The sequence below is a fragment of the Balaenoptera ricei genome, chromosome 6, assembly GCF_028023285.1.
Source record: "Balaenoptera ricei isolate mBalRic1 chromosome 6, mBalRic1.hap2, whole genome shotgun sequence".
Classification (NCBI taxonomy): Eukaryota; Metazoa; Chordata; class Mammalia; order Artiodactyla; family Balaenopteridae; genus Balaenoptera; species Balaenoptera ricei.
This window is the reverse complement of record NC_082644.1, coordinates 123,176,131-123,202,403: the sequence shown is the minus strand read 5'-3', so window position 1 is coordinate 123,202,403 and position 26,273 is coordinate 123,176,131. Positions and strand designations below refer to the sequence as shown.

General features: G+C 55.4%; 1 protein-coding gene across 2 annotated transcripts in view; it reads right to left on the bottom strand.

Moving 5' to 3' along the window:
• Positions 1-1,464: 1,464 nt before the first annotated feature.
• The window catches only part of CACNA1B (calcium voltage-gated channel subunit alpha1 B), a 184,193-nt gene continuing 159,384 nt past the window's right edge, over positions 1,465-26,273 (bottom strand). Inside the window, exons 37-47 of one of the 2 annotated variants that reach the window (XM_059926165.1) lie at positions 22,541-22,668; positions 16,207-16,303; positions 13,258-13,366; positions 8,698-8,805; positions 8,088-8,200; positions 7,187-7,314; positions 4,614-4,749; positions 4,347-4,463; positions 2,877-3,084; positions 2,390-2,640; positions 1,465-2,001 (exon numbers count right to left, since the gene is read on the bottom strand). In XM_059926165.1, coding sequence (XP_059782148.1) covers positions 1,465-2,001; positions 2,390-2,640; positions 2,877-3,084; positions 4,347-4,463; positions 4,614-4,749; positions 7,187-7,314; positions 8,088-8,200; positions 8,698-8,805; positions 13,258-13,366; positions 16,207-16,303; positions 22,541-22,668 — 1,932 coding nt within the window. Of the gene's footprint in view, positions 2,002-2,385; positions 2,641-2,876; positions 3,085-4,346; positions 4,464-4,613; positions 4,750-7,186; positions 7,315-8,087; positions 8,201-8,697; positions 8,806-13,257; positions 13,367-16,206; positions 16,304-22,540; positions 22,669-26,273 lie in introns of both variants that reach the window. The other variant, XM_059926166.1, reaches the window with a different exon arrangement.

The window sequence follows — 26,273 nt, the reverse complement described above, 5'->3', positions numbered from 1 at the left end:
CTATGGAGGACACACCAGAACCTACTCATCTAAATGCTCCTTTTGTTCACAAAACAAAGGGTCTCCCAGTGTTTTATGCACCACATCCTAACAGTGGTCTTTCTCTTTTGAACGTGGCCCTGAAGCTGGACTTCGTTCTGCTGCCTGCTTTCCCACCTCTTGTGCCAGAAAGAGTGTGGGCTCAGGTACCCAGCTCAGCAGCTGCAGCTGAGCTGCTCCTTCCTCCGAGTTCCGGCCTCATTTCAGTTTGGTTCCCAGCTGCCCTCATCTGCTCAGATGCGGGCGCTCCTCCTGCCCCCACCCCATCCAACCTCCCCCACTTCCCACCAGCCTCTCCCCGATGAGTCTTCTGTGAAAAGAAATTTGCACAACTACAGAGATTGCGCCCTGCCTGTCAGGCACCCTGTCCCTGAGAATCGGGTGTAGAAAGACTGACCGGCCCAGGCGGGCCATGCTACACATGCCCTGCGGCCTCTACTGGTTCGAGGAAAAGGGGCAAACGGCCGCTTCATTCCAACAACGACGGACCTACTGGATGTTTTCTGCATGTTCTCCATTACATCCACTTTCTACTCAGTTGCTGTTTGGAATAGTTTCCACAAAGCCCACTCGCAGTTCACACAGGCCTCCCGTCCCGCCCCCGGGAGCCTGCGCGAGGCGCTGGGAGGTCAGGCACTTGGTCGAGAACAGCGGGAGCCGGGGTGGGGGGGGTCTGGTTGGCCGCCTGGACTGGACACAGAGCATCTCCTCGAGCAAGCCAACAACGCACATCCTGAAACGCTGAGATCCTCCTATAGGTTTGAGGTGTTACAGTCATGTTAACATTCCCTTCCCCGTTATTCTGGTTTTTTATTTTTATTTTTTGATCAAGTATATAGAGTCAACAAACGAGTGAAGGGTGTCGTGACTAAAAATCAAAACCAACAGCAAGAACGTGGTCCAGATTTGGTCCCTGTCAGGGCTGACTGTGTCTGGGAGAGGACAGAGCATCTGCGTGCGTTTCTAGTGCCTATTTCCCATTTTAGGTACGAAGGGCGCCACCGGACCGTTGGTGTGAGGAGGCTGACGAGACCTGCTCGGTTCACCATCGACTCTGTTCTGAGGTCTCGCCTGCTCCTCTGCACCACACGTTTGGATAAAGGACGATCCGCACAAGATGCAGACCTCCTGCAAAACGTTCCCAGCACACAGCCCGGACGCTGGGGCCTTCACCCGGTCCCGCTCAGCACACGCAGCCGCGTCCTGTGGAGGCTCTGAGCTGTGACACCCAGGGAGGCAGCGCGGGAGGGGTACAGAGGGAGCCACATCCCTCTACAAACCGCTCCACCCAGCGTGAAGCAGGAGACACAGGGCCGAGGCTCTCCTCCCAGGGCTGCTGCCCCCGCCTCAGCGCCCGAGCGCCCCGGAGCCCAGCGCGGATGATAGAACTCATCACCTGGGACGCGCCCGCCGGTCGCGGTGCGGCTAGCACCAGTGGTCTTGGTCGGGGTGGTGGTAGCTGTGCCGCCCCCGGCCGCCCCCGCCGGAGCTGAGCCCCAGAGTGCAGTGGTAGCCGTTGGGCACCCGGCGGAGGGGGTGGGACTGGGAGGTCAGGGAGGACACGTAGGAAGTCCGGGAGGAGCGGCCCGAGTTGGTGGCCACGGCCTCCTCGAAGGTGAGCGTGTCCTCAGGCTGCGTGCGGGCAGCAGGCGCGCTGTCCAGACGCTGCCCCAGGTACGGGTCAGAGCCGATCCGAGAGCTGGGGGCCAGGGGCTGGCTGAGGGGGTCTCTCTGGAGCAGGGCGTTGTGTTCTGAAAGGCCACGGCTAAGCCGGCCGGGGGAGAAGGCAGGGACGCTGGTCTGAGCCCCAGCAAAGTGGACGGGCGAGGAGTTGGCCGTCTTATAGGTGATGCTGGGACGGGGGGTCAGCGGGGTCTGGGGCAGCTGCCTCCGCCCGCCGCGGCCAGGGGTGCTAGCACCAGATGTTGGCAGCAGGGGGCTCCCGTTCACTGAACCACTACCCTGCAGGAAACGGGAACACGGCAAACCCCAATCAAAGGACAGGGCGAACAGAGCACAGCACAGGGGAGAGCCACGGCGGGGGGCGGCCGGGGGGCAGCTGGGATGGACCCGGGGCGGCCCCAGGAGGGTGGGATGGCGGTCTGCGGATGGTGGTGACAGAAAGGGATAGGCACAGGGCCAGGGAACAGGAGACCACAGCCCAGCCCACCTCAGTCAGAAGGAAAGCGAAGAAGGGACTGGACAGCGGGAGGGCCAGGGCTCCGCTCGGCGGGACGAACAGGGCCAGGAAGCGAGGAGCGCAGGCTTGGGCCTAGGAACCAGGCCGGGAAGGGGCTCCCTCCCGGACCCCAGGGAGCGGGGACGAGGCAGGGTCCTGAGGCCCACGTACCTGTCTCGGGGGTCCTGGCTCCTGCCCAGAGGTTGGCGACGCGGGGTGACTGCTGAGGGGGGGCTGGGGCTGGGGCGGCTCACGGCCCCCGAAGCGGTCGCAGGAGTAGAAGCGCTGCTTCTCAGAGGAGGAAGAGGAGGGCTGCCTCCGCTCCTGCGACCGGCCCCGCTCCTGCCTGCGCTCCCGCCGGCAGCCTGCTGGCCCCTCCCCCGGGGGCGGCCCCGGCCCCGGCCCCGCGGCGCTGTTGGGTGCTGGCGGGGGGAGAAGAGAAGTCAGCACAGCCAAACCGGCGGCGAGACAGACCCCACCCCGGCCTGGCCCCCCAGGGCCAGCAGAGGACCCCAGGGAAGAGCTGGGGGGCGCTCCTGCCTGGTCTCAGGCTCAGGGCTGGCTGTGGGGTTGTGGGGTGCAGAAAGGAAGAGGGTTCCCGTGTGCTCTTGAACCCCCAACTCGAGCCACCGCCCCTCGAGAGACCCCTCGCACGCACCGCCATCTGTGTCTGCGGACAGGCTGGGCCCCTTCTCCAGGGACCTCGGCTTCCTGTCCCTGCGGCGATGGCAGCGGTGGTGATGGTGGGGGGCGGCCTGGCTGGCCGGAGCGCGGTCCAGGGCGGCGTTGCAGAGACGAGCCACGGGGGGGCGCTGGGGCGCCAGAGTGGAGATGGAGCGCTTCATGGGGCTGGCGTCTGGGGCCGGCTGCGGGCGGGGACACGGGTGGGCGCACGGCCTGAGAGTGGGGTCCAGGGAGGCCCAGGGCGGCGGGGAAGCCGCCATGACACGGGGGCTGGGCAGACCACAGGACACGTCCCATCGGGAGGAATGGGCCTGGGACTCTATCCCTGAAGTTGGGGCATCTCCCCAGACAAGGCAGGCTGTGCCCCAGGGGGCTAGGGGTAGGGGGGGAGCATGGCGCCACGGAGGGCCTGGCCTGCCGTCTGGCAGGGTCCCTGGGGAGGCCCACTGAGGGGCTGGGGTTCCGGGACCACCAAGCCCTTCCCTCTCCCTGGACTGCTCTTGCCCACACGAGACCCACCGCTTCTTCAGAAGCACTCTTTGCCCAAAATGGTGTTTGTGTGCCTGTCTCTCCCAGGCCGGGCGGGGCCCAGGAGGCCTCTTGGCCTCAGCGTCCCTACAGGACAGGGAGGGTGCCAGGAAGAGGGAGGCCATGGGCCTGGCTGGAAGGATCCCGGGTGGGGCCCACAGCTGCCTCGGTGGCCACGGTGAGGCCACTGTGCCAGCCCTTCCGTCCATCCAGCACCGTGAGGTCCCCCAGGGCTGAAAGCACAACCCATGGAAATGGGCTCACCCAGAGCCACTGCTCGGGCTCAAGCATCAAGGAGGGAGAAGAGGTGCCAGCATGGCGCCGAAGGGAGGTGGCCAGGCCAGGAGGGCACCAGGCGCAGTGGGCAGAGACAAGGGAGTGAGGGGTTGGAAGAGGAATGCTGAACCCAAGGGCTCAGCCCGGGAAACAGTGCCGCAGCCCCTTGGCCAGGGGCTTCCTGCCAGGTGGTCAAGCGAGTCCCAGAGAAAGAACCTCCAGTGTCCAGAGAGAGAACAGGGTCACCCCCAGGGTCTCCGAGAGGACATGAGGGAAAAGGGTGGCTTGAGGAGGCCCTGTGTGTGATTTCTGGGGGAGTGAAGAGCTGGAGTGGGAGAGGCGTGTCCCAGAGACAGGGAAGGGCTGGGTCGGTGACACGCGGCCGTGGGGTGGAGGCCCTGGTGCCCCGACAGGCAGCTGAGCACAGTGGGCAGCGGGGACGCTTGCTGGCCTGGCCACACCTCTCGAGGCCAGCATCGTGTTCTGAGGGTTCCAAACAGGACTGGTGGTGCCCAGGCTACAGTGCCTTCAGGGAGGTTCCACCCCAGCAAAGCCCGCGTGTGGGACACAAGCTCCTCCATGCCAAGTCTCCTCACCCCCAACCCCCCTCCCATGACCCCAACCCTCCCAGACCACCCACCTGAGTCTCCGCTGCCAGGCGGGGCATGGAGGCAGCTCGGCCCTGGCTCTCCAGCCCGGGTTGGGGCTCCGCGTCAGGGCCTCTCAGGGCCATGCTCTGCATCTGGACATCCACAGCCTGGGGGGACAGCAGCCCCCCAGTCACACCCACCCCCATCCCACTCTCACTTTCTCCCCCATCCCAGCCTCCCCCCCATCCTGCTCTCACCCTCACCCTCCCACTCTCACCCGATCCCTAACTCGGCCCCCCAGCCCTGGGAGCCCTCACCGGTTTTCCTGTCTGCACCACCGGGATCTCCGTGGAGTGGCCACGCTCCAGGGGTGTCCTCACCTCGCAGGGCACCTCCTGGGTCCTCTGAGTGCCCCAGGAGACTGACTCCTTGATGCCACCCTCTTGGGTATGTCTGTGGAGGAGAGAGGATTGTCCTGTGGGCCTGGAGGTTCATGGGCCACAGAACCTGGCTCCCACCTGCCAGAAACCTCCACCCTGACCCTGTTCTGGGCTAGAAGGAGCCCAGAGGAAGGAGGTCCCTTGAGTGTGGCCACCCTCCAGTGCAGGGACAGCAATGGTCGTGCGCGCTCAGAGTTGATGGGCAGAGAGGGGACCCTAGTCTGGGGACATCTGGCCTAGACAGGGGCTCACACGTGTGGTGGGACGAGGCCACACACACGCACACGGCCGAGGCATCCAGCCTGCGAGGCCGCTCAGTCAGCCCTGATGGCCCACGGCTCCTCGCGACTCCCCTGACCCCAGCCACCGAGGCCTTCCTGCCCTGAGGTCTAGGCACAAGTGTCCCCTTTGGTGAGACCACTTTTGGAGGCCTTCCCCACCACACGCAACCTAACCGCCTGCCCTCTCCCTGTCAGTGTCTGTCTTTCTTATCGTGTCTCCCAAGTGGCACCAAAACAGCCCAGCATCTGCCTGGGTTTCTGCTCGTTCTCCTGTACAATGAGGTATCACATACATTCCCCGTCACCCAGGTTGAGTGGCAACAATCACACTCTGAGCTCAGAGGTGAAGCCTGATGGCCTAAGCTGGCCACACTGATGACCAGACCCACCAGCACTGGGCTTTCTGAGAACATCCTTCATCTTCTCAAGTTGCAAGCGTCTCCCCTGCACTGTGCTGTTGGAGCTGCTCTAGCCTCAGGAAAGGCTGACCCTGAGAGGAAGCATGGCCAGGAGGATGGACGCTGGCCCCAAGGCCTGGTCACCTCTGAGGTCACACCATGCCGAGGCCGGGTGGGCACTTACACCAGCCATCAGAAGGCTCAGTAAATGCCCCCACTGCCTGGCCCCGGTAGATTGGGCCCTCTCTCACATGCAACAAAAAGGGGTGGTAACTGATTTGTGTAGAGATTATAACCACGGAAATAAGTGGCGTTCATTTTCCGGAACCGAAAGCCCAGCTCAGATCAGTCCACAAAGACACACCCCCACCCCATCCCCTCCGACACACACATGGACACTCAGAATCCACTGTTTAACTTTAAATGCACAAATGGGATCGTAGCCAGCATGGAGAAAGGAGAGTGTGGGAACACGGGGGCTCCCAGGGGCTGGGAGGCCTGCACGCACTCAAGAGTGCGGTTTTCGCACGGGAGCGTTATCAGTTGTGGCTTAGATTCTCCCAGTGTCCTGTGGCCTCTCCACCTCTGGACTTGTGCCGCCGCAGTGTCAACCCCTGTCCCATGAGCTCGGGCTAGGGAGGTGACTTGCTTTGGCCAATGGGGCACAAGGAGAGGCCTGAACACCTGCACCCTGGCCTTCCCCTCGGGCTGTTCTCCGGCCTCTCCACACCGATAAGCCCAGACACAGGAGGTGACAATATGCTGTCCTGGGCCCACCGGCCCCACCGGAGCTGGCCGGGGCCCAGGCCCAAAGCACTGCCAAAGCACTTAGGGCTGGCTCCCTAAGTATGGCAGTTTGTTACTCAGCAAAAGCTACCTGATTCACAGCCCATGACCCAAAATCAGGCTTCAAAAAGAGTGTCCAAAACATGCACAGGAGAGGAACAAACCAGGAGTCCTAGCCATGCTTGCTGCCTGGCCTTGTGGTTCTCCAGGACGGCAAGTAGGCGTGAGGCCCACCCTCAGCCCCTGCCGGTGAGACGGAGCGCACATTCCTGCTTTGGGCTCAACCAATGAGTTGCTTTGGCCAACGGGATGTTAGCAGATGTGGGGCACCCCCCTCTGACTGGGGGCGGTGGCTGAGAGGGTCCTGCCCTCCAGTGCAGCTCAGCCTGGTACCAGCTACCACCCCTCAGAGTGCCACAGTGATTGCTATTCTGGATCACTTGGTTTTGGGGTCGTTACCAAGAGTTACGTGATATGGAAAGACCTTGCCAATTTGTCTACAAAACAGACATCAATATCAAAATGGAGATCTGAGAGGGAAAGTGTCTTAAAGGAAGATGAGAACACTAACAGGCCGTTAACAAAAAGCGGTGAGAAGCTGAGGTGGAAACAGATACCTTCTGAATGGTCTGCAGGCACCGAAGGCCAGCGAGGAAGCAGAGGGGAGCCCTCACCGGAGAGAGAAACAGGTTCCCACAGTGGGAGGCGTGGGCTGGAATAACAGACTGTCTAAATCAGGTGACCCCAGTGCCGTCAGAGCACCTGTCTACTGTTAGAGGAATCAGCCTCAGATGCACCACAGAACCAGCTCCGGCGGCAGACTGGACCAGCTGGACCCACAGCGAAGCATCTGGGTGGAGGTGGGTGTGGCTGGGTGGCGGTGAGACACGAGGGCTCCCTGTCCTGGAGCACTGCCCACGGGAGCTCCAGGGGGACCCCTGCCCTCCTCCCGCCAAGGTCCCACGCCCTGCCCAGTGGTACTCACACTGCCCCGCCATTGCTGAGGGAGGCCGAGCTCTTCTGCCGAAGGAAAACCCGGGCTCCGCGGAGCACGGCCGGCTGCGTCTGCTCCAGCGTGGCCTTCAGAGGGTGGAACAGGGACACGGGGCCCATCTGCAGAAGGGGCGCCAGGAGGAGGGTCTCTGAGGCCGGGGATGCCCCATGGACCCCAGGCACCGAGGTGCTCGGCCACCTATCCGGAACCCCCAGGGCAGGATGGGGATCCCTGGGCCTGTCCTTCGCCCATCAGAAGCCCATTCCCAGTCTGGCCTGTAAGTGACTTCAGGACAGTCATTTCATTTCCTGGAGCCTCAGTTTCCCTTCCTACACAATTTGGGGACTGGATCTGATTACAAATGGCAAAAAGATTTCATCTCGTCATCAACTTGGATTGACCAGTAGAGGCTGCCAGAGTCCCAGGTAGAGCAGAATTCGAGGAGATTTCAGGGCTGGGGTGTGGGCACCAGACACTTCGCACCCTGGGGGTGAACGTCCTGAGTGCTGGACACAGGACAACTTTATAGATGAGAGTCTACACACGGTCACCAAAGGTTTTGGCTGTGTGGTGAAGTCGTCATCTTTGAAGGATGACCTCTGGAAGAAAGTCCTCCAAACTATCCCAGCCAGAGGCATGAGTGGGACACAACATGACCCTGCGCAGTCGGTCTGAACCTCTTTGGGCCCTGCCTGTGTGCACCTCCCGCTAACGGAAGCACAGGCTATATGGGGTTTCTGACTCTGTGGGCCAGAGAGGCGGCCGCAAGAAACTCTCATCTTCCTTTTCCCGCTGCACTTTCTTCAAGAAGGGGCTGGGTCCCCTCTGCTACCAAACAATAGAAGGTGGCAGAGTCTCGGGATTACTTCCTGGAACTCCTGGAACCTGGTACCTGGGACAGGCCTCCAGGAGCTTGGTGAATCTGGTCTCTGGTGGTTTTGTTCTGTTTGTAGAAGTCGAATATCATCAGAGCTGCGTACACTTTCCCCACTGTCATCTCATCGGCTGGAGAGCACGGCAGGCAAAGGAGGGAACACAAGAGAAAGGGGACATGTGGGGTGGGCTGGGGTGAGGAGCCAGCACCCACCACAAGGACTCCTGGACCCGCGGGCGGGACCGTGGGGCTTGGCCCGTCTGGAGCTGCACTGACTCTCCCCCAGGCCCCGCTGTGCTCCACCCAACACAGCACAGCTCAGTCTAACCCCAGACACTTCATCCTTCTGCCAGCTCCAACTGTAGGCGTCTCCCTACCTTTTCTCTGGATTTTCTGAAGGGAATTCCCCACACTAGGAGTGTGGGTGACTCTGCCCAACGGAATACGGCCCAGACATCTCCTCCCACAGTCCCTGGCTCCCACCTTGGAGACTAGTGCTCTGGGCTATCAAGGACGTGAGCCCTCCTCTCCAAGGTGACTCAACAACTGCCCTCACCCAGGACTCCCTGCTCTGCCTCTGGGTGCAACAAAAGAGGGGTGGGCAGGGGGAGTTTCTCACCCTACTTACGTTTATGGGGTGGCACCAGTAAATCCAGGGTCTTCTGGGGCAGATTGGCCCACACAGAGGAAATCTCCTTCCTCAACTCTGCGTCACACTGATGCTGCTTTGTGCCAGCTGGGGCAGGATAAGGGTGGGAAGGGAGGAGAGATGTTAGGAGCCATCCCACAGCCCCCTTGGGGGAACAGGCAGAGCTGGGGTGGGCGGGGAGAGACCCCATGCTGGAGGAAAGGTGCAGGGGGGAGAAACACTGCCTTGGAGGCTGGTCAGAGAGCTCCCGCCAGAACCTGTCTAAAGAGGTGTGGGAGCTGAGCCGCCCAGTGGCGAGGGTGCGAGGGCGTGTAGGCGTGGGTGGCGATGGGATTCGGAAGGCACACCGCGGTGTTCCAGCCATTCATCAATCATTCCATAAAAGTTACTGAGCGCCCACCGAACACCAGGTGTTGTTCTAGGTGATGGAACAAAATCAAAAGAAACTGCCCTTGTGGAGTTACATGATTTTAATCTACAATGAAGTAGCAGTAAGTTAGAAGTCCAGTACGTTGGATACAGGAAAACCCAAGAGGGGAGGGACAGGAACTATGAGGAGGGCTGCAGTTTGGACAGAACGGTCGGGAAAGGGCTCACGGGACCCTGAAGGGGGCCAGGGAGCCAGGAGGGCGAGGCTGGAGCAGAGGGAGAGGACATGCAGGTGGGGGCCGCTGAGACAGGAAGCAGCAGAGGGGCCAAGCAGAGGAATAAAGTACTCTGATCCATCTCTTTTTAAACATCATGTTTATTAAAGTGTGATTTACGTACATAAACATTCACCTTGTTACTTCTCCCACTCTGTGAACTTTGGTAAATGCATATGACCATGGATCCACCATCACAATCCAGGCAGGAGCACGGCACCCCTGCCAAGCTCCCGCCGTACCCTTTGTGGTCCACCCCTTCGCCCTCTCCCAGGGCCCTGGCATCAACGATGTGTTTTCTGTCTCAACTGTTTCAGCTTCTCAGAATGTCATACAAATGGCTTCACACAACATGCTGCCGAGTCTGACTTTTCACCCAGCGCGATGCATCTGAGCCCCACCCACGTCAAGCATACGGGCGGCCTGTTTCTCTGCTGCTGAGTGAGAACCGTCTCACTGCACAGACACACCACAGTTTGATTATCCGTCACCATTTGGCTGATGGTTGAGTTGTTTACCGTTTGGCGCGATTATGAATAAAGCCACAGACTTTAGCATATAGGTTTTTGTTTGCGAGTATACTTTCATGTCATCTCCCTTAGGAGTGGGATGCCTGGGCCACACGATAAAGAACGGTGAAACTGTTTTCCAAAGCGGCTGTACCACTGTATCCACACTAGGAACACGAGAATTCGAGTTTCCTGCATTCTCATCAGTACTTAAATATTGTCATTTTTCAAATGGCTAAAATACTTTATTCTTTTTGCAAAATTGTTTTTGTTACTCAAGTTTGTGTGCTTTTCTACGTATATTTTAGAATCAGTTTATAAATTTCAACCCAGAAAGCCTGTTGGGATTTTGATTGGCGTAACACTGATTCTATTGATCAATATGAGGAGAACTAACAATATTGAGTCTTCCAATGCATGAACATGATATAGTGCTTGGTTTAGTTATTAAAGATTCCTTTGGTCAATATTCTGAAATTTGCAGCATACACTCTAGCATATATATTTTTAGAGTTAGCCAGTTATTTGATGTTTTTGGTGCAATTTTAATGGAACTTTTTCAATTTCAATTGTTAATTGCTAATCTATAGAAATACATTTGCTTTTCATATACTGACCTTGCTATACTCAGGTATTAGTTTTAGTAACTTCTTCTTGCAGCTTTAAACAACAGAAATATATTGTCTCAGTTCTGGAGGCCAGAAGTTCAAAATCAAGGTATCGACAAGGCTGTGATCCCTTGAAAGGCTCTAATGAAGAACGCTTCTTGTCTCTTCCTAGCTTCTGGTGGTTCCCAGCAATCCTTGGTATTCCTAGGCTTGTAGATGCTTTGGTTTTATTAACTTTTTATTTGATTCTTTAAGATTTTCTGTATAGATAATCATGTCACTCATGAATAGAGACAATTTTATTTATTTCTTTCTAATTGGTACACCTCATTTCTTTTTCTTGACTTGTTACAATGGCTAGAACCTCAAGTATGATATTGAACAAAAATGGTGACAGGAGACATCCTTGCCTTGTTACTGATCTTAGGGGGAAAGGAGCCAGGCTTTCTTTGTTAAGCATGTCATTAGCTGTAGGTTTATCATAGATAACCTTGATCAGATTGAGGAAGTTTGCTTTAATTTCTAGTTTATATAGAATTTATGTATCATAAATGGATGTTGAATTTTGTCAAAGCTTTTTCTGCAACCATTGAGATAATCATATAGTTTTTCCTCCTTGATATATTACATTATATTGATTGATTTTTAAACTTGAACCCACCTGGCATTTTTCATTCCTGGGATAAACCCTACTTTAATCACCATGTTCAGTTTGCTAAAGTTGTGTTGAAAATTTTATTGTTTGTATTCATGAGGAATGTTGGTCTGTAATTTTTTTGCTTGTAATGTCTCTGTCTAGTTTTGGTATCAGAGTAATGCTGGCCTCGTAAAAGAAATTGGGAAATACCTTCTCTTTTTCTACTGTCTAGAGGACTTTGTATAGAATTATTTCCTCCTTAAACGTTTGGTTGACTTCATCAGTGAAACAAATTTGGCCCACGATTTTCTTTGTTGGAAGATTTTTAACTATGAATTTAATTTATTTAATATATACAGTATTACTAAGGTTATCTATTTCCTTTTTTTTTCAGGTTACCTATTTTTGAATGAGCTTCATAGTTTGTGTCAAGGAATTTTTCCATTTCATTTAAGTTACTGAAGTTATTGACATAAAGTTGTTTATAAAATTTCCTTGTTATCCATTTAACGTCAGCAGGATCTACAGTGACATTCCCTCTTTTGTTCCTTATATTGGTTATTTTTATCTATTTTTCGTGATCAGGCTAGCTAGAGGTTTAATAATTTTACTGGTTTGATTTTTAACATGATCATTCTGGCTGTTGTGTTGAAGGTAGACTGAAAGAGGCAAGGGCAGAAGCAGACCAGTTAGAAGGTTACCGCAACAATCCAGTCAAGAAGAACAGGAGTGACTTGGACCAGGAGGTGGCAGTAGGAAAGGTTAGACAAGTGATCATATTCTGAGTGTATTTTGAAGGTGGAGTCAGAAGATATTATAAGGGTTCAGATATGGATCAGAAGTAGGGTAAGAAAAAAAAGTAGGAGATAAAAATGACTGCAAAAGTTTTGGTTTGAGCAACTCTAACAGCAGTTTCCACTGATGGGAGACAGGGAGGAATCTGGGGAGTATCTGGAACTCAAGAGTCAGCACGTGAACTCTGGATGCTCAATGGGCCTCCAAGTACAGACGGTGAATAATTTGTGGGGTATATAAGCCTGGGGTGTAGGAGCAGGCCTGGAGTAAAAATACAAAATTGGAATTCACAACATTGAAAGCCATGGGAAAAGGTGAGAATGTATGCCTGAGGCACACAGTGACCTTCAGAGGTTGGGAGAAGCCAGAAAAAGAGACACAAGGGGTTTCACACAGAAGGGAGTGAACACTGCGGAAAGGCTGTGGACAGGTCCATAATGCAAGGGCTGAGAATGGGAGGTCCCTGCGGAGCTTGACAAGAGCAGTTCCAGCAAAGCTTTGCACTGTGAAAGATGGACTGCAGACTAGGAAAGGAGAAATCAGAGGCAATGCAGACCTGTGTCTCCTGTTGCTAAGAAGGAAAAAAGAAAAAGAGAGAAGTCGATGGAGGGGGAAGAGAAAAACTTTCTAAAAATAGGAAAAATAACAGCACATTTACATATTGATAGAAATAATCCAGCAGAGAGAGAAAGTTCACAGGGCAAGAAATAGAATACAGAATTTCTGTCATGACATCCTTGGGTAGATGATGAAAACAGGGCAGAGTGTGCAAGCGGGAGGACTGGCCTCTGCTCATCCGTTACACAAGAAAGGGCGAAGCTCAAGGGCACGGACGCAGGGAGGAAGGCGATGTGGAGGGAGGGCCCCTCTGGTGACTCATTTTCTCTGTGAAGGAGAAGCTGTCATCACACGCAGTGTGGAGGGGAGGACAAGCGGGAGGTTCATTTCCTCCTTGATTTGGCTCAGGCTGTGTAGTTCTATCAGTAACTCCGGAGAGGGCCTGATGGGGGAAGTGGGCTCACTATGGGGAAGGGGCAGACTATTCACCCCATAAGGGGTACTGGCTCATGTGACGCTGGCTCCAACACTGCAGAACTCTGGGAAATCTGGAGTCATTCAATTTCACTCCACCCCAGCTCCTCACGTGAAAATGGGATCATTGCAGCACTAACGTGCAGGATGGCTTCAGGGGACGAGGTCAGTCTGACAGAGGTGCCAGAGGCAGTCGTTCTCCATCCAGTCCAGACAGGCCCCTCCTCCCGCCCCTGCACAGCTGCCTGGGGTGGCTCTCGGGGGCGGTCACACAGCCCTGGCTTCGTGCCCTCCCTCAAGGCTGGCTTGCTCACCTGGAGCCAGCTTGATCTCCAGTGCAGTCCGGATGAGGGCCATCAGCGTGGACGTGAAGTGGACGGTCATGTCCTCGTTGGAGATGGGCATGTTCATACGAACCAGGCGCTGGGGACAGGAGGGACAGGTCAGCGCCAGGCCTCCCAGGGTCCCCCCGCCACAGGGCTACACAGTGCTCGAGGGCCCTGGAGGCTGGGCTTGGCCTCCCAGAGGTGTTCCCTGCAGGTGCCCAGGACCAAGAGAGGCTGGCTGGATGGGAGTTTTGCCAGCATTCACACTACCCCTGGACCCCCACCCTCATCTGAGCTGAGGGTTCCCTGGGCTACAGAAAAGTAGAGGTCCACGTACATCTTGTACAACGGGGCCAGGCCATAAGCCTGGATCCCTCTGAAAAAACAGGCATGTCTCAGCCAGAGGGGCACTTGTCCACTGCCCATGATAGAACAAGTGTGTGGCGTAGGCTAAAGAGGGGTCTGGGCTGCAGGACCCCTGAGGCAGCCCACAGACAGGCGCATTGGACGAGGGGTGGGGCAGCCAAGACCACAGGCTCGGAGGTCAGTTCCCAGTGAGGAGACCCGCAGCCCCGGGAAGGCCTCTGCCTCTCACCACCCAGCTAGGGGGCCAGGAACAGATGCTTGATACCCCCAGCCCAAGGCAGCAAGGGAAGCCTTAGAGACCAGCTCCTTCCAGGGGCAAGGACCCAAACAGATGTGACTGCACAGGGCCTCGGGCTCAGCCAGCTGCATGGGGACCCAGGGCCATCCCACAGGAAGACAAGTGCTCAGACCAGACTGGGGGCCCTGCAAGCTTGCTCCCTGTTTCCCCATCAGTTGAACAGCCCCCTTTCCTCTCTTCCATTTTCCAGGACAGAAGAGCTAGAGACAGGTGTGTCCCTGAGGCTCTGAGAACTTATGCGATCTCCAGGAGGAAAAGGGTCTCAGGTGTGTCTGGAACGTCCTGAGCATCGGGGGGCCACCTCGCCTGCCAAGTAGAGCCCTCAGGGCACCGTGAGCCCCCTGTCCTCTCCCATCCAGTATGGGAGCTAGAGGTGGGGGCACAGGGCCCCTCCCTGGGGTCTGCCTGCCCTCTGCCAAGCCTGCACCCTGTGACAGGGCAGCCTCTCTGTCCCGTCTCTGCCCCCAGGCCCGCCCCCAGCATCCTGGCACCAAATCCAGTCTTCAGCCTGATGGAGGGTAGGTGGCTAGAGACACGAGCCCAGACTCCATCCCCTAATGCTGGCAAAGCCCCACTTGGCACCTCCAATCATGGTCCTAGGACCTTGCTGGTCACCTGTGTGACACACACGGCTTCCCAGAGCACGGTGTCCCTGCAGACCAGCACCGATGGCAGTGGGAGAGGCAGAGGGGTTCCACGCCAGGGGAGTCAGGGAGTCAGGGGCCAGCGGGAAGGAGGGGCAAGCAGGTGTTTTCCAAGAGAGGAGAGCTCCGTCCGGGGCACCTTTACCAGAGCCCCTTCTGCCTGCCCAGGCCCCGGAGAGCCAGGAATCTCAGGGAGCAGCAGAGGGGCAAGACCAGGGCAAACAGACAGGAGTCTCTGCCTGGGCCTAGACCCTCTTGGACATGGCACTCTCTGCATCTCCTGGACCCTCCCCAGCTCACCAAGCCCATCCACTCCCACCCACCACGAGGCCTCACCTGGTCTCTTCACTGCCAGAACCTTGGAGTTGGCCAGCACACCTGGGGAAGAACTCCAAAGGCTACCCCGTCACGGCCCTGGCTGCCCACCCTGGCCCCAGGTGTCAGTGTGGACACAGCTCTCCTTCTTGGGGACAAAGCCACAGCCTTTCATGCAGGACCTCCAGGCAGGCTTGACTCGCATGCCGGGCAGGGGACGACCGAGGAAGACACTAGAGGCGTCTGCATATGGCCTGGAGGAGCCACTTAGCTCCCAGAGGCTGTGCTGAGCCAGGGGATAGATGCAAGCCCAGAATCGGAGCACAGAGACAGACAGCGTGGACAGAATCAGAAAGATGGAAGCTCTGGTGGGAAGCCTGCTCAGAGAGAGAGACAGCAGTCAGGCCCCAGGCACACGCTGGCTGAGTCTCGGGAGAACTGAGGGCTGCAGGAGGGCTCTTGAGAGCGTGGAGCGCTGGAGGGATGGAAGGTGCCTACTCACCAAGGGGGTGATGGAGGATGCAGGGGCAGGTGGGAGCAGGCTTGGGGGTGGGGCCATGTGGCCTGCTTGCCCACCCGGGAGGGAGGCCTGGCGGTGTCCTCAGTTTACCCCGCTCCTTGCAGCTCAGCCCGCTGGGCCCTCAGCAGCAGGGTGGGAGGGACATGGGACCACCCAGGCCCCAGAGGCTGTTCTCACCCCGCAGAGCCCTCTAGAGCCCCAGGAATGAAGGCAGGATGCCTCTCTCCAGCACCCTTCCTTCTTAAGGCTCCATGAACCCACGAAGCCCTAGAGACAACACTCCCTCCCCAGCCCGGGAAGTTCTGCACATGCGGAGCTGGGGGTGGGCTCCTCAGGTACACCCTGTAGAGGCCTTGCAGGCCGCTGCTCCCCCAGGGTCAGACTCTCAGGGCTAGACAACTCCACCCACATCAGGGGCTTAGGGGACAGAGGAGCAGAGGGTGGTCCTGAGCTCAGAACAAAAACAGGCTCCGTCAAAAAAGCTGGTCTGTCCCCTCCTTTCTAGGGAAGAGAAGGGAAGGAGAAAGGGCAGATGGTGGGCTCCAGCTCCATCTTCCTGAGCCCCCCCGGGGACTCTCAGAGGGGCAGCCCTGGGGGACAAGGGGCCAGTGCAGAGACACCTTGTGGTGTCTGCTTCCCTCTGTTTGGGAAGGAAGCAGAGATGGTCGGGGCAGAGAAAAGAAAGAAACAGTGAGACAGCACAGCAGCAGACAAACAGATGGACAAGCCCCAGAAGAGACACGGGAGCCCGGCCCCAGCACAGACAGCCTGCGGGGTGTGGGCGTGGGGTCTACCTTGTATGCAACTCGAGCAGGGCATTTCTTCCCCAGCCCCAGGGGCGGGGACATGTGTTTCAGCATCTCAAACATATCATTGTAACTGATGCGCCCACTGGAGGCCCGGCCCACAGGACAGAGGCAGAGTGGGGTCCACGGGAGGGGTGCAGCAGGAGGGAAGGGGGAGGAAGCAGACAAGAAAACAGACCCAGTTAACCAGCGTCGGATTAAATGCCAAAAGTCAAAACAGGTAAAATGAGGGATTTCTCTGCTGGGCTCGATCCCCTCCTTGCCCCCAGCCTCACCTCCGCACTCTGGTCCCACGCAGGGAGCAGGCAGGGGGGCATCTGAGCTAATGAACATGGAGGGAATGACAGGCTGCATCGGGGCGGCTTTGGGTTGTCAACTCTGATTTTATACTTTCAGAAGCCACGGATAATGCCAAATTGGAAAAGAGCTGTTTCACCATGCCAGGGCAGCTGGTCAAGTTAAGTGACCAACAAGGCCGGCTGGAGATCCACAGCAGAAACATCAGCTTGCCTTCATGCTCAATTTGCTTCCAAGTTAGCCAAGAGGCTTAGAAAGTGGAGAGAAGTCTACAGCAGGCCAGAAAACTAGAGCGAGAGCCACGCTGCTCGGCAGAGGCCCCGAGGCTCCAGAGACGAAGTCCACGGGGGCAAGGCCAGCTCCAGGCCCAGAGACACCCAAGGCCAGCCCGGGGCAGGGCTGCTGCTGGGTCAGGGCTGGGTGGGAAACGGGAGACTGCTGGCGGGGTGGGGGGGGGGCAGCTGGGGTGAGATGTGGCTTGGTGCCACTCTTGTACCCTCCTGACAGCACGCCAGGAAGGGCTGGGACCAACATAAGGGATAAGGCTCCAGACTCAGCGAGGTGTCCAGGGGTTGTTGACTGTGTCTCCTCTGAGGCAGACGGGCCACCAGTCCTGAAGCCTCACCTCCACCCCTGGAATGGCTGCCTACGGGACCTGCTTGGGCTCCCAGAGACACAGGTGGGTTCAGGCCACCGAAGAGAGAAGGGGGACATCCTTCTCGTGGCAGGTGGATCCACCCCAGGGTCTGGCCCTCCTCCCAGGGCTCCTGGGCTCAGCTGAGTGGATCCATCCAGAGGTGAAGCAGGACCTGTCTTTGGGCCCCCACTGCCTCTGCCCTCTCCTCCCCCCAGGAACCAGAAACCCCTGGGTTGTTGGACTCTCCTGACCAGAGGGGCAGCTGCTCCTGGTCTACCTGAGCCCACACCCGCCTCCTCTGGGGCCCTTGGCCTCTGGACTGTCTGACCTTCAGTCCACCTTCAAGAGCCCAGAGGCAAACCCGGGTGAGATGCCTGCTTCCTTGGCACAGGTGGGGCCTGGCCCCCATCCTCATGGCCCGGCCAGAAAGCTTTGTGTGCACTGTCTCATGAGGCTGCCTGTCCCCAGCCAGCTGGAGGGGTCGGGAGTTAGATGGGGAACCAAAGCGTCCAGGAGGTTGGAGCGCGGGCAGGGCAGGAGCAGCGAGAGGTGAGGTGTCATCCTTCCCAGCCAGGCAGGGAGTGTGTGCTGTGTTTGCACGTCGGGCAGGGAAGAGTATGTCACACGGAGGCTCGGAAGTAGCAAACCCTGTAGGCCAACCTACGAGGGCAGTTCTTCCCTAAGCCAACGGGGGGCGCAATACAACGCAACAAACTGTACATATCCTTATAATGAATCCGGCAACTGGAAAGGAAATGTTACAAGTTATGGCAACCGAGGCACCAGGAGCCCGTCCCGCCCGCCCAGGCTTGCGCCGTCCGGAGGCGGGGCCGGGGGAGGCTGGACATGCAGCTCCCGGCTGGGGCCTGGGCCGGAGAGCCCCAGGAGGCGCGGCAACCCGCAGACAGTTTCCAGAGCCCGCTGCAGGCAGGAGACATTCCGTACAGAACAGCGTCGGGCCCTGTGTGTCCACCCTGCACACAGCACGACCGCTGGTCTGTCGACCCCTGGGCCTCGATCACGGCTGTCTGGCCGCCCCTCCCCTCACTCCCTGAGTGCCTGAGCCCCCAGGGCCCCCGTGGCCGAGCCTTCTCTGCACACCTGGCTCTCCTGACTATCCCTGCCTCTCTGAGCGCACCGTGTCCTTCCCTGGGGTCTGCGGGTCTGGCTAAGGGTCCCCCTTGTCCCCGGGTGGGCACCCCGGCCAACGCTGACGCTTGCCTTTCCTGCAAGATGGCCCCCTCAGTCTAACCAACTCCAAACTGTGTTGCATTTACTTCTGGGAAAGAGGGAATGAAGAGGAAGCCCCATTCTGGCCTCACGCAAGGTGCTTGCTAACCTTGTGGGCCCGAGGGACCACCACAAGGAGGCTGGAAGCCTGGCGGAGGCACAGCCCCTACAGTCACCCCTGTTCCCACTCGGCTCATCAACTCTCCTCTGCCATCAAACCCCTCAGCCGCCACCAGAGGAAAAGTGTGGGCCTGATCCTGTCACTCTGATTCCAAAACTGTTCTCTCCGTCCATAAAACAAAGTCAAAGCCAGCTGCTCAGCCACCCTCCAGCCCCCCTGCGACGCGCCCTCCCCTCTCGCCAGGCAGCCAGCCCCTCCCGCTTCCCTCTGCCCCCACCGCGCCTCTGGAGCGCGCTCCGTCCCCCCTGCTCCTTCGGTTCAGCTCAGCTGCCGCCTCCTCTGGCTCACCAGCCAGATGTAATCTCTGCCTCCTCAGATACACCCGGCCTGCAGCTCCTCTGCCCCACGCCCGGCTGGGCTGAGCAGAGCTAAGAGCACACGCCTGCTTCACTGTGGACCCCAGGCCCGGCACATGGCACAGGCTCAGGGATGTTTACTGGACAGACGGATGACATGAGGATGAGCAGACAGGTCACTCACGGTAGGGGGTCGTGATCCTCCTTTTGAGTCTCTACACTTCGCCACAAAGTGCTGAGGCAACAACAAAAGGGAGGGTGGGGGAAGGCGGCACCAGAAAGCAACAACTCCATGCCTTCCTCTTCCCCCCACAGCATGCATGTGTACACACACATGTGCACGTACACGCCCATGCATACCTGCATTCACACACGTGTACACACACACACACGCAAAGATGCACTGCAGTCACATACACACATGCACACAATCACACGTGCTGCACATGCAAAAACACGTGCATACACACATATGTGCCTGCCTGCACGTAAACACACTCACATGCACTCGGGTGTACACAGACCTGTGCACAGACAGCACACACATGTACATGCTTGCGCACACTCACATAATACACACACATACACACAAAAGCTCAAGAAATTTCACAAAGTTTGTTTTTGTTTCAGCCTCCCCAAGAATGAGGAGACAGCAGATGGTCCCTGGGAAATAAAGATGGTCACGGCCCTGCCTCTGTCACAGAGGCTAGTTGAAGGCTCAAAGCACGCTCTGTCCTGCCCAGTCGTGGGGCACAGACCCAGCCTGCTCAGCGGCCTCAGCCGAGCCTTCTGCTGCCCCAGCCGCTCGTGGGAGAAGCAAGTCTGAGTGTCAGTTGCAGGTCATGTCTGTGCGACTTCCGGACTGGGGGTCTTGTGTTATCTTGCATGGTATCTTGCTCTGGGGCGAGGCTTACATTTTGCTATCTACTCTTCCATAAGCACTTCACCATATTCCTGAATGCCTATGCCTTCCAGAGGCCCCAGTTCTAGAACCCTGGATTTGGGAAACAGCCGTCTCTATGCACAATCACACAGCTGCAGTCTGACCCAAGTCCACTTCTTGTATGTCTTAATTCTGCTCCACCTGGGGCTGACCGGGGAGGAGCTGGGTCTACAGTCCATAAAGATCCCCCTCTCGCAGGCCTGCGCTGACCTGCCTTTGCCTGTTAGGCCAAGCCACGCTCTGCACACCACCTCTGTTTTCTCCTCTACCCCCTCTCGCGGGCCTGCGCTGACTTGCCTTTGCCTGTTAGGCCAAGCCACGCTCTGTACAACACCTCTGTTTTCTCCTCTACCCCCTCTCGCGGGCCTGCGCTGACTTGCCTTTGCCTGTTAGTCCAAGCCACGCCCTGCACACCACCTCTGTTTTCTCCTCCACCCCCTCTCGCGGGCCTGCGCTGACTTGCCTTTGCCTGTTAGGCCAAGCCACGCTCTGTACAACACCTCTGTTTTCTCCTCTACCCCCTCTCGCGGGCCTGCGCTGACTTGCCTTTGCCTGTTAGGCCAAGCCACGCTCTGCACAACCACCTCTGTTTTCTCCTCTACCCCCTCTCGCGGGCCTGCGCTGACTTGCGCTTTGCCTGTTAGTCCAAGCCACGCTCTGTACAACATCTCTGTTGAGACATTATGCCCCTCTCGCGGGCCTGCGCTGACTTGCCTTTGCCTGTTAGGCCAAGCCACGCTCGGCACACCACCTCTGTTTTCTCCTCCACCCCCTCTCGCGGGCCTGCGCTGACTTGCCTTTGCCTGTTAGGCCAAGCCACGCCCTGCACACCACCTCTGTTTTCTCCTCTACCCCCTCTCGCGGGCCTGCGCTGACTTGCCTTTGCCTGTTAGGCCAAGCCACGCTCTGCACAACCACCTCTGTTTTCTCCTCTAGAAAAAACTATGCCCAGACGCAGCAGCATCTCCTTAGACCACGGTCAGGACGGCCCTCCTGGAATGAGCCTCAGTCCTGCCTCAGCTGGACTCTCTCCCGCCCTCTGCCTGAAAGGGCCAGGCCTTGGGTGTGGCCAGTCTCCCCTCCGATCTGGCTGGGCCTTCCTGACCAGAGAACCCAGGAATACCCCGAGCCAGTGGACTCCAGCATGTGCTGTGGGCAAATGTGCTGACGCATCAGAAAAATGACAGGACTCTCCAAGACCGTGAAAAATCACATACAGCACAAACCACAAATAACAGCCAGGATCGTTCTACACTGTGTGAAAACTGGAAATTTTTCACTACACTGGAACACACTCAGAGATGCTCTGGGCCTGGAAGAGCCCCAAGGCCCTGGTGCTGCCCGGACTGGAAAGGGCCTCACATAGCACCTTCCGGACCCTCACTGTGATGGGATGGGGGATCCATGGGGACTGCATAAGAAGTGGGTACGGGAGCCCAGCCAAGCTCCCAGGCTTTCGGGGCCTGGAGGGTCGGAAAGCTCCAGAGCGTTCCCCCCGCTGAACTTGGACTCAGAGTCCCAGCTGCTCTGTGGGCAACAGGATCCTCCCACGAGGACACTGCCCGTCTCCTGCAGGCCTCTACCACACAAAGGGTGACCAAACACGGAGCTGCGCCGCAGGGACACGGGCAGGCCGGGGAGCCGGAGGGAGAGGAGGCGGCAAGCGGCTGCACCCCAGCCCCATGGTCTTCTCGTCCCCCTGGAGCCCCCGCCCTGGCGCACACTTCACTCCCGGGCTCACTGTGAGTGGCGCGCAGAGCAGGCCTGGGTCTGACCAACGGCCAGATCTCTCGGGCCCTCTGTGTCCTGTGTTTTGCTGCAGAGTACACCCTTAGTCACTCCTCAAGTCACGGATCGAGAGGGTGAATGAATAAATGAGCAAGGGAATGAGTGAGCGATGAAGGAACAGACAAATGGGCAGATGGTGGGCCCGCGCTGCCGTGCTGACCCCGAGGACGAAACGTCACAGGTGCGCAAGACTCTCCGACGAAACACAGTCTCCACCGCCTCCTGACCCCAAGCCACTCCCTACAGGACACCCTTGCTCTGTCTGGAAGCGAATCGCCCCTCACTCACGCAACAGCAGCACAGTAACCCTTTTTTACCAAGACCAAAGGGCCTCAATCACACTAGACCCTTCCTGGCAGCTCATCTGATTTCAATAAAACTTTACCAAGAACCCTCTATTCGCAGCCTGGGCTGGTGACACAGAGGTGCACTTGGCTCTTGACGTCAAGGAGGTGGCAGGGAGGGAGAGCCCTGAGTCCACAGAGGAGAATGTCCTAAGCCCCACATTACTTCTGCCCACAGAGGCCTCAGAGCTTCACAAGCATGGCGAGGCCCTGAGAGAAGGTCCTTCTCTGTTTCCACACGCTCTCCACGACCCCAGATGTGAGAAGACAGTGAGCTCCCGTTCAGTAGGAACCCTGAGTCTCACAACCCCCTGAAAACCTTCCATGACCCCCAGATAACCTCCAAAGGGCTGGACTGAGGGTCTGAGAAGAGCATTTCTCAGCGCAGGGAGCTGTATACAAGAACACCGAGAGTGAGAATGAGCGCACCCCCTGGGAGGGGGCTCAGCAGCACCCCACGGGGAGCAGGATGGAACCCTAACTCCCAAGCAAAACCCAAAGGGGGAACGCTCACTTGAAACATGTCTGCAGCCACCAGCCCTGTGCCGACATCCGTGGGTGGCAGGGACCACCCCCGAGGACCACGCAGCATGGGGGCTCACTCACCACGCAGCCGGGTCGTACTCAGCCCAGACCCGGATGAACTCGTCCAGGTGGTGAGGCCCTAGGATGGAAGAGTCCCGCGTAAGGTACTCAAAATTGTCCATGATCACCGCCACAAAGAGGTTCAACATCTGCAGGACAGGAAGGAAAAGAGGTGACATCCAGAGACCTCAGCCTGCCCCCTCCCCCACCTCTCCACCTGCAGCCGAAGTCTCCGTGTGAGGCGGATAGGGCAGCACACGTCACTGACTCAGGCAGCGCCTGCCCAACCTGCTCCCTCCACAGCCTTGCAGAGGGCTTCCCAGGCCCCCTGTACACTGCCACCACCACCAGCAGCATCCTTCCCCAGTTCTAGGTCCCACAGGCTAACCCCAACCCAGTATTTGTCCTCTGAAGGCTTCTGTTCTCTACTTCTCCCACCCCATTCTCATTCAGGCCCAGCATCTCCTGTCCATGATCTGTCCTGCCGTCTAGGTTAATCTTCTCCACTGTGTGGTCCCCACCCTCTCCCCTTCTCAGGTAAACCTTCAAGGAAAGTAGCAACTTTGGACTTAATAGTTTGGGCTCTAGAGAACTACAGCTCAGGTATTTTGTTTTCTTTTTTTTAATTGAGTTGAAATTCACTTAACATACACTTAAGTCTACAATTCAGTGGCATTTAGTGTACGCACAATACTGTGCAACCACCACTTCCCTAGTTTCAAATTTTTTTCATCACTCCTAAAGAATATCTTGCACTCCTAAGTAATCACTCCTTATTCCTCCATCCTCCCATTCCCTAGAAACCACCAATCTCCTTTCTGTACCTGTAGATTTGTCTATTTTGGATACTTCGAATAAAAAGATCCATACAATGTATGACCTTTTGTGTCTGGCTTCTTTCACTTAGTGTGATGTTTTCAGAGTTCATCCATGTTGCAGCGTTTGTCTGAACTTCCTTCCTGTTTATGGCTGAATAATATTCCTTTGTAGGTATGTACTACAATTTGTTTATCCATTCATCCACTGATGGACATTTGGGTTGTTTCCACCTTTGGCTGTTATGGTTAGTGCTGCTATAAATATTCATGGACAAATTTCTGTGTAGACATATAATTTCATTTCTCTTGTGTACATACCTAGGAATGGGATTTCTGGGTCATATGGTAATTTTATGATTAATTTTTTGAGGAACTTCCAAACTGTTTTCCACAGAAGCTATTGTTTTTTACATTTCCATCAGCAATGTACAAAAGTTCCTATTTCTCCATGTCCTCACCAACACCTGGTATCTTCTGTTTAAAAAAAAGAAAAAAATTATTCTAGCCATCCTCGTGAGTGCAAAATGGTATCTCATTGTGGTTTTTATTTGCATTTCCTTAATGACCAAGGATGTTGAATGTCTTTATGTGCTTGTTGGCTGGCCAGTTGAATATCTTCTTTGGAAAAATGACTATTCTGATTCTTTGTCCATTTTTATATGGTTGTTTCTCTTTTTGTTGTTGAGTTGTAGGAGTTCTTTATATATTTTGCATATTAACCCCTTATAAAATATTTTCTCCCATTCCTTCTATTGTATTTTCATATTTTTATAATATCCTTTAATGCACAAAAGTATTAAATTTTGAGTAGTTCAATTTATCTATTTTTTTTCTTTTCTTGCTTGTGATTATGATGTCAAATCTAAGAATCCTTTGCCAAATCTGAGGTCATGAAGATTGGTTCCCTATGTTTTCTTCTAAAAGTTTTACAGTTTTAGTTCTCACACTTAGGTCTTTGATCAATTTTGAGTTAATTTTTTTACATGGAGTGAGGTAAGGGTCCAACTTCATTGTTTTGCATGTGGATAACCAGTTAGCTCCTCCCCATTTGTTAGAGAAACTGTTCTTTCCATATTGAAAGGTCTTGGCATCCTTGTCAAAAATCAATTGGCCATAGATGTTTGGGTTTACTTCTAGACTCTCAATCCTATTCCATTGCTCTATATATTTATCCTTATGCCAGCACCACATTGTCCCCCACCCCCAGGCTTTATTAAGGTGGAATTGACAAAATTGTAAGATTCTTAAAGTGTACATTGTGGTGATTTGATATACATATACATTGTGAAAGGATTCCCGCCATCTATTAACTAACACATCTATCACCTCACGTTTATCTTTTTGTGATAGAACATTTAAGTTCTACTCTCTTAGCAAATTTCAATTATATAATACAGTCTTAAAAACTATACTCACCATGTTTTACATCAGATACTCAGACTTTGTTTATATAGCTGAAAGTTTGTACCCTTTTATCAACCTCTCCTTATTTCCCCAATCCCCAGGCCCTGGCAACAACTTTTCTGCTCTGTTTCTATGATTTTGACTTCTTAAAAAAAAGATTCCACATATAAGTGATACTATGCACTATTTGTCTTTCTCTGTCTGGCTTATTTCATTTAGCATAATGCCCTCAAGGTCCATCCATGTTGTCACAAATTGCAGGATTTCCTTCTCATGGCTGAATACTATTCAATTGTGTGTGTGTGTGTGTGTGTGTGTGTGTGTGTGTGTGTGTATCACATCCTCTATATTCATTCGTCTGTTGATGGACACTTAGGTTGTTTCCTATGTTTGCTATTGTGAATAATGCTGCAATGAATATGGGAGTGTAGATATTGCTTCAATACCCTGTTTTCATTTCTTTTGGATATATACTCAGAAGTGGAATTGCTGGATGAATGGAATCAATAGAACAATGTCATGCCTCGACTCACCCTTGACATGTCCAGGGAGTGTTGGTCCTGTGGATGGTGTGGCATCATGAATGTGGCTTTCTATGGAACATTATTTCTGCAGCCAGAGCACAGTGAAGCCAACCTGGTGGGCTCAACCTTGCGCCCATGGATTGGCTGGCTCTTGCAGCACCAGATGTCTTTGAACTTCATAGAGACCAATGTCCCCACTACCTACAAGATGGGTGACTCTCCAGAAAGCCTTCCTTCCCCACTGCCCACAGTGGGTCTTCTGAGGTATCAGGGAATGACCCCAACATGCAAATCCTCTCCTTGGTTTCTGGCAACTAGTGAAACACTAGTTTCATAGATTTTTCTGTATTTTTCTATCAATATGCAAGCTCATATGTCTCAAATGCACACCTTTCCCAACTACCCCAACCTTCTACTGTACCTTCCAAAACTCACAGTTCACCATCAACAGAAATTCTTTTATCCTCATCTTACCTGAATGTTCTTCATTTCCCATTGCTCTAGGTGAAACACTGATATCCCCCTCCATCCTCTTAAGAAAAAAGCGTGCCGTTTAAGGCTCATGGTCTACCAACCTCCCCCTGCTTCCTGGGAAATGTGCACCTGACTTGCTGTATTTGTCCCCACATCTACTCTTAACTCTTGTTGCTGCTAATATCCACAGAGATGGGTCAACTATTGCCTGGCCTCTCTGATCCTTGACCTCCCCCCAGCCTCCCGCCATCATCTCAGCCCCTTACTCGTATGGCTGTGCAAAACAACTCATTACCAGTGACTACCAATGAACATTACCGTTACCACCTCCAAAGTCTTAACCACAGATGTCTCGCTCTCTGCCCACATTTCCTATGCTTCTGGCTCACTACATCTAATACTTGTGTCCCATGGGGGCCTCTGATCCAGTGGCCCAGCCCCTCCCCTCCCTCCTGTCCCCAGGCCTGATCCCACATCCAGCACTAAAATGATACTTTTACACACATCGTTTTCTCCCTCCTTACCCTTGTCTGG